The sequence below is a fragment of the Syngnathus typhle genome, linkage group LG13 (genome assembly GCF_033458585.1).
Source record: "Syngnathus typhle isolate RoL2023-S1 ecotype Sweden linkage group LG13, RoL_Styp_1.0, whole genome shotgun sequence".
NCBI classification, from domain to species: domain Eukaryota; kingdom Metazoa; phylum Chordata; class Actinopteri; order Syngnathiformes; family Syngnathidae; genus Syngnathus; species Syngnathus typhle.
Window position 1 is genome coordinate 7020639 of NC_083750.1, and position 6155 is coordinate 7026793.

General features: G+C 39.3%; 2 protein-coding genes across 2 annotated transcripts; one reads left to right on the top strand and one right to left on the bottom strand.

The window, feature by feature from the left end:
- The first annotated feature begins 2 nt into the window (after positions 1-2).
- On the top strand, positions 3-2332 carry sec22ba (SEC22 homolog B, vesicle trafficking protein a). Its single transcript, XM_061294667.1, has 5 exons — positions 3-203; positions 788-897; positions 1010-1170; positions 1249-1395; positions 1772-2332. Exons 1-5 carry the CDS (start codon positions 129-131, stop codon positions 1924-1926), a joined length of 648 nt encoding a protein of 215 aa, XP_061150651.1. The 5' UTR covers positions 3-128; the 3' UTR covers positions 1927-2332.
- imp3 (IMP U3 small nucleolar ribonucleoprotein 3) lies at positions 2264-4323 on the bottom strand. The gene is made up of 7 exons (XM_061294682.1): positions 4083-4323; positions 3895-4002; positions 3471-3545; positions 3188-3267; positions 3042-3093; positions 2829-2901; positions 2264-2736 (listed from the first exon to the last, which is right to left on the bottom strand). The coding sequence occupies exons 1-7, from the start codon at positions 4217-4219 to the stop codon at positions 2710-2712; spliced, it is 552 nt and encodes a 183-aa protein (XP_061150666.1). The 5' UTR covers positions 4220-4323; the 3' UTR covers positions 2264-2709.
- Between the last annotated feature and the right edge of the window lie 1832 nt (positions 4324-6155).

Here is a 6155-nt window from a genome sequence, read left to right on the forward strand (position 1 = left end):
ACCAGAGCACAGCTGACTTCCGTCCAACTCATTTCTTCCGCATCGGGGAACTTGACAGAGAAAAAGAAAAAAAAACCTTCGTGAAGTTTGGCGTTGCAACGCGTGTGAATTGCTCGACCTCCAGCACGATGATTTTACTGACAATGATCGCGCGTGTGGCGGACGGATTGCCGCTCGCCGCCTCCATGCAAGAGAATGATCAGGTTTGAATGGGACGCTAGCTCACTTCACCAAATTCCTCTCATGTTTTCAAGTATTTGATGGCCTCTTGCCTCTGTGCTATAATATAAGGATGATCAAATGCTACCTCCAAGTCTTATTTGTAAAATTGGCGTGTAGATTTGTGCTGGGCTAAAACCAGAATTTCGTTTTTTCTAATTCTGTGATGTCTTACATTTAGAAAAAACATGTCGCACAAAGTACATACTGAAATCACAAGTTACTTAAAAGCCTGTTTACTTCAACATGGTTATAATTTTGTTGTATGAATAACAAAAAAGTGGAAGAACATTCCTGAAAGGAAATTACTTCAACCATATGGAACCAAACGAGTATTCTGCTTGGATAAGCTCAACCTCACAAGTATATCAATGTGGCAACTTTTATGAACCGCATATAAAATATTATCCTTTGGATTTCATCCTGACAGACATACGGGCCAAATACTACAATAAACACAAAAGTTCAGGATAGTGGGCCATCACATGAAATTTCAAAATGAATCCAAACTGCACTAAACTGTAAAGCTGTACATGTAAGTTGATCAATTTAATTCAATTGTTGATAGTTAGGAAGAGACCTCCAGCATTACCAGAGTCAAGCCAAGCAGCTGTGCCGCAAACTCGATGCTCAAAGTCCAGACCGCTGCACCCTGGAAGCTAAAGATATGAACTTTCAGTAAGTGAAGATAGAAAACAAGTTGGAGAAAGATGTCATGAGGAATGCACAGTATAATGTACACTTGTTTACCATGTTGATGAATAACTTCAACGGTGTATCTTATTTTCAGTTATTTAATAGCAGACGGTGTTTGCTACCTGTCCCTTTGTGAGCCATCCTTCCCCAAGAAAATTGTCTTTACCTACCTCGAGGAGCTTCACAGAGAGTTTTCTGACCAGTATGGAAGGAAGATTTCAATCGTGACAAGGCCGTACTCCTTCATCGAATTTGGCAAGTCTTTATATAACAATAGTCTCTCAACTCTTTTTTTTTCTTTTAATACCTTTATATGATATTTTTTTTTTCTAGACACATACATACAGAAAACCAAAAAGGTATACATTGACAGCAGGGCCAGGAGGAACTTAGGTAGTATCAACACAGAGCTGCAGGATGTTCAAAGAATTATGGTGGCCAACATTGAAGAAGTTCTACAACGTGGAGAATCACTTTCTGGTAAGTTTTTTTTTTTTTTTATGTACAGGCTAGCTTACAAAAAGTAAACACAGAACATTTGATTTAAATGAGTACACTATGCAAATATACCAGTAGGTGCCGGCAATCTTTTTTTTTAATTTTAGACAAGGCAAAAAAAAAAAAAAAGCATTGAAGCACATCCCTCTCACTTTAACATAGTTCTTTGTCCCTAAAAAAAAAAAAATGGCGCCAAAACAACACCGTTATATTAAATGTAGCTTTGGCATGACCGATTCAAAGTATTTGTATCGAAATCTTATTTTTGTAAATCGCTACACCGCAATAGATCTGATCAGGTCGGAATGTATCGCAGCAGTAACCCAAGTTGAAATTTGTCGTGTTTTTTTTGTACTAGCCCTCGAAACCAAAGGCAACAACCTGTCCACCTTGTCGAAGAAGTACCGCAGCGACGCAAAGTACCTCAACACCCGCTCCACGTACGCCAAAGTGGCTGCCGTGGCCGTCTTCTTCATCACGCTCATCGTCTACGTGCGATTCTGGTGGCTCTGATGGAATTTGGAAAAGGTCTTTGGAGGGATTTCTCAGCACCTTTAAACTGCTTACCATGGTGCCTTAACAGATGAACTTGTAGAGTTCATAATAGAAAAAGTCTGTTGAGTGTTTATTTGAAAACTTTGCACTTTTTGTTCTCGCTCACACGACAACATGTAAGGTTGAATACATGCTGAAACAGAAAATATATGATTTAGGCAAATGTTAAATGTGGAGCAGGGAAGTCTTGCTGAGCAAGCAGGCACTTTGTGGTGGGATGAGTCATGTTTACATGTTTCTTTTAGGGAGGCATTTGAGTTTCACCACGTGGGACTAAAGTCTTTAACGCTTAAACTGTGACTTTAAAAAGTTTATTGTTTGACAGAGTTGAAAGTCTTAAAGGATTAAAACAAATATATGCAAATGTCAGTATTTCCTTGTAAATGACAACAGTACTGGAGAGGGGTCCACACAATTCCTCAGGAGGCTTCTCTGGTGCAAACCAAAAAAAAAAATCAACTCAAAATTTGCTCAGTTTGTTGTTACACACCACCAAATTATATTTTATCACTTCTATAATAACTAGATGGTTGACCAAATGTGCAATTTTTGACTATATCAGGAACCACATAGCAATTTTGAAATGACTAAAGATGTTGTTTTTCAAAGTGGTGAGACTTTGCTTGTCTCCATAGTTTATGGCTAGCAAATAATCTGCATCGTCAGGTCCTTTTCTTCTCATTGATGACAGAGACATGTCCAGTTTTAGCCCCGCTTGTTGCAGAGTGAACATCAGAGGCTTTATGCCAACATGTCAAAGTCGTCTCTCTGCAAGAGAAGCAATGATTGGTTAAACTTGAAGAAAAAAAACTGTGATCTTGTCTATTTTAAATATGAAGTAGTACTTCAGAAAAGCTCACCTCATCATTGTAATTCATGACATGCTGTTTGATCTTTGAGGAATCTACCCAGGTCACATAATCTTCCATATTTCTGCAAAGATATATAAAAATATTGTTTTCCTTTATCCCAGCTCTTTCAAAGCATTTCAGTGAAGATATCAAAGTCAGCTTTATTGTCAATCTCTCCACATGTCACAACACACAAAAGAGACCGAAATTGACTTGACTGACCTTGTGATGAGAAACGCTGGATCTGTGATAACCTCTGGGCCCACACGTACGTCTGAAAGCAAGTCAAGGTCCACCGGAACCCGTTTTCCCCCGGGAAAAAAAAACCCCACCAGTACAAATGTGCAGACATAAGGAGTAAAGGATACGTCCTTGCTCGATTAAGGTGATGGCAGTTTTCAGGTTCTGGGCCATTCGAAGACTCAGCATGATGCTAGGAAGACGCCGCCTGTGGGAGTGACAATGACGGAAGCACTGCTAACTTTGAAGCTGTGTGTTCATTTGTACAATGTTAAACACTTTCACGGCGTTGGTACTGTACTTAAAGCGCCAAGTATTTTTCAGGTGGTACTTGGTGTAAAAACTTCTTTTGAATCATAATGAACAGTCTCCTTAAATTAATATTCTACTCACAGTAGTAAAGAGCCTTACCTGCAAAATGCTGAAGCTGTGACTTTCTCAGTGAGGGACAGGTTCTGTCTGGTGGGGATGAGTCCGATGCTGTAGCTATGATCAAAAACACAACACATACGTTTCCGGCATGGTCTTCTTTACAAACTGACCAATGTTTATTTTGTGGCTATGAATTAGGTGTGAGGTGTACACAAAATACAATTGATGTTTAGAAAAGTTGTGATCTACTATGTATTGCATCTCAAACTAATTTGAACCAAACATGTCATTTCCAGGAAAGTTTCTACTTGCATTTTCGTTGACACGTATTACTTCAGTGATAAATTGGAAAATCCCCCCCCACGATTAGGGAAATTACAGATTGCATCACACACAAAATGAATTCCTCTTTTCCAAGGTTAGTTTATTTAGAATGTTTGCGACGTTCGAGATCGCCACTCACAGTTTTTCTAGTAGATGATGTGTACTCTGAGCTCTGAAGCCATCTTTCTCGTCTAGGTCTCGGATTTTCTGTGCCAGGTCCCTGATATTTCGACTTAGTTTGTTGTACCTGAGTAAACAACATCACGTTTAATCATGCATGTATCCTATATTTCATACACACTGCAAAAGGACCACACGGTTGCTTACTTTGTGTAGTCCTCCCTCTTTTCGATGCGGTATCTCCTCAACACTTTGACCTCGTGAATATTATTGTCCACCTCCCAGTTAATAAAGTCCACCTTCTTAAGTAACTTCTGCTCATGGTACTTTAGTTTACGGACCATTTTGTAATATTTACAAATGACTTCTAGTGCTTAGGATTTTTAGTCACACGATGCGTGATTCAAGAGACACGGGAAGCACGCGTTGTTCTTCGCTAGTAAAAAAAACACAACCCTGGTGTTAAACAGTGCCACCTGTTGACAGGATTAGGAATTTATTTTTATTTATGTAGCACAAAAAAAACCCAGTAAGTTATAATAAATTACGTAATTATTTAATTAATTTGGAATTAGCTAATTTAGCATTGTTTTAGTGTCATTTTGTAGCTTTGATGTCGTTTCATCTAATTTAGCATTGTTTTAGTGTCATTTTGTAGCTTTGATGTCGTTTCATCTGTTTCATGTCCCCCCCCCCCCCCCCCCCCCAGTTGCACCTCCCTATTATAACAAATATTCTATACGATTGGTGGAATACCGTTTCCATATAGATATTTAATTTCTGAAGAAATTGCGCGTGAAGGCGTGGTGATCCATTCAATGTGATGTAACATTTTTACACGGTATGACGGTCATGACGAACAAAGCCTTCCCTGTCAGCAAATACTTGCAGTCAGTTTCGATATCTGGCAGAGGACTGTGATCATGAAGGACTATATTTGCTTGCAGGGCCATAAAACTCCTCTCGTCTGCAGGCCAAGGGCATTGACATACCGCCTGATTACAAAGATGCGTGTATTTAGAACGGGCGCTCACTAAAGCTAAACTGCTTCCTCATCCATCCATCCATCCATCCGTCCATCCATCCATCCATCCATCCATCCATCCATCCATCCATCCATCCATCCATCCATCCATCCATCCATCCATCCATCCATCCATCCATCCATCCATCCATCCATCCATCCATCCATCCATCCATCCATCCATCCATCCATCCATCCATCCATCCATCCAAACGTCTGTACGGTGGTACCTTGAGATCTTGACCACCTGAGGGCAGTATAGTACATATATACGGGGTCAGTGGGACTAAAGATGAACTTTAAGGATTTCCTTTTTGTCTGGAGCGGCGAACGTCAGCTGTCTGAGCGCGTGCACGAGTCACCTGCGTGAATCAAGGTCAACAGAGCGCGTGCACGCCACTCACCTGCATGTAATTAAGGCTCCCAGGAGGAAAACGGAATGAGCAAACGCAGCACGGAATGCAGAGGAAATACAGAAAGAAACAAAGAACTGAACAGATAGACGGTAAAGCTCACCTAAATTCTCTTTTTTGTCAATATTAGTGACTTGCTGCGCGCGTTTACGGGGTATTGAGATGTGGGGGAAATGTGCGTCTGATACGTGTATACCATTGTGCTCAATCATAAAAAGAAGACTGATTAAAAACACAACTTTTAAAGTATTTCTTAACACTTATTCTCACGATATCCTACTCAGTTTTTCAAATGAGAGAAAAAGATGCTTGCATTAAGATGTTTATGTCAGTCTCAGTCGATATTTACTTATAATTGACACATCGAACAAAAGAGAATTACTTTTCAAAATGTAAAAATGTTCAAACTATAATTTTGCACAAAAGTCTAGCATCTTAATGCTAACGTGAAATGAAAACCATCATAGAGGTGCCAAGGGAAATTAGCATAGAAGAAATGATGAACTTTCAAACTTACTGCTCTTAACATATAAAGCAACACATATAAAACAATACTCCTGTATATTCTCTATCCTCTGTCTTGCATCATTTCCAGCCTCTTGCACTTTAGGGATGATTCTTGACTTAACCCGATGTTAAATACAGATAATTGTTGAAAATAAAAAAAGATTCAACTGAATGATACAGATCTGAGGGCATAAGAGAAATGTCAGACAAAGTAGCCTCTATTTTTCAGCAGTGTTATTTCCCCCCCCCCAATAATAGCTTGAATTGATGGGGTTATTAACAACACTTAAACAAAATTATTGATTTATCACATATTACACAAGAAATGGACAAATG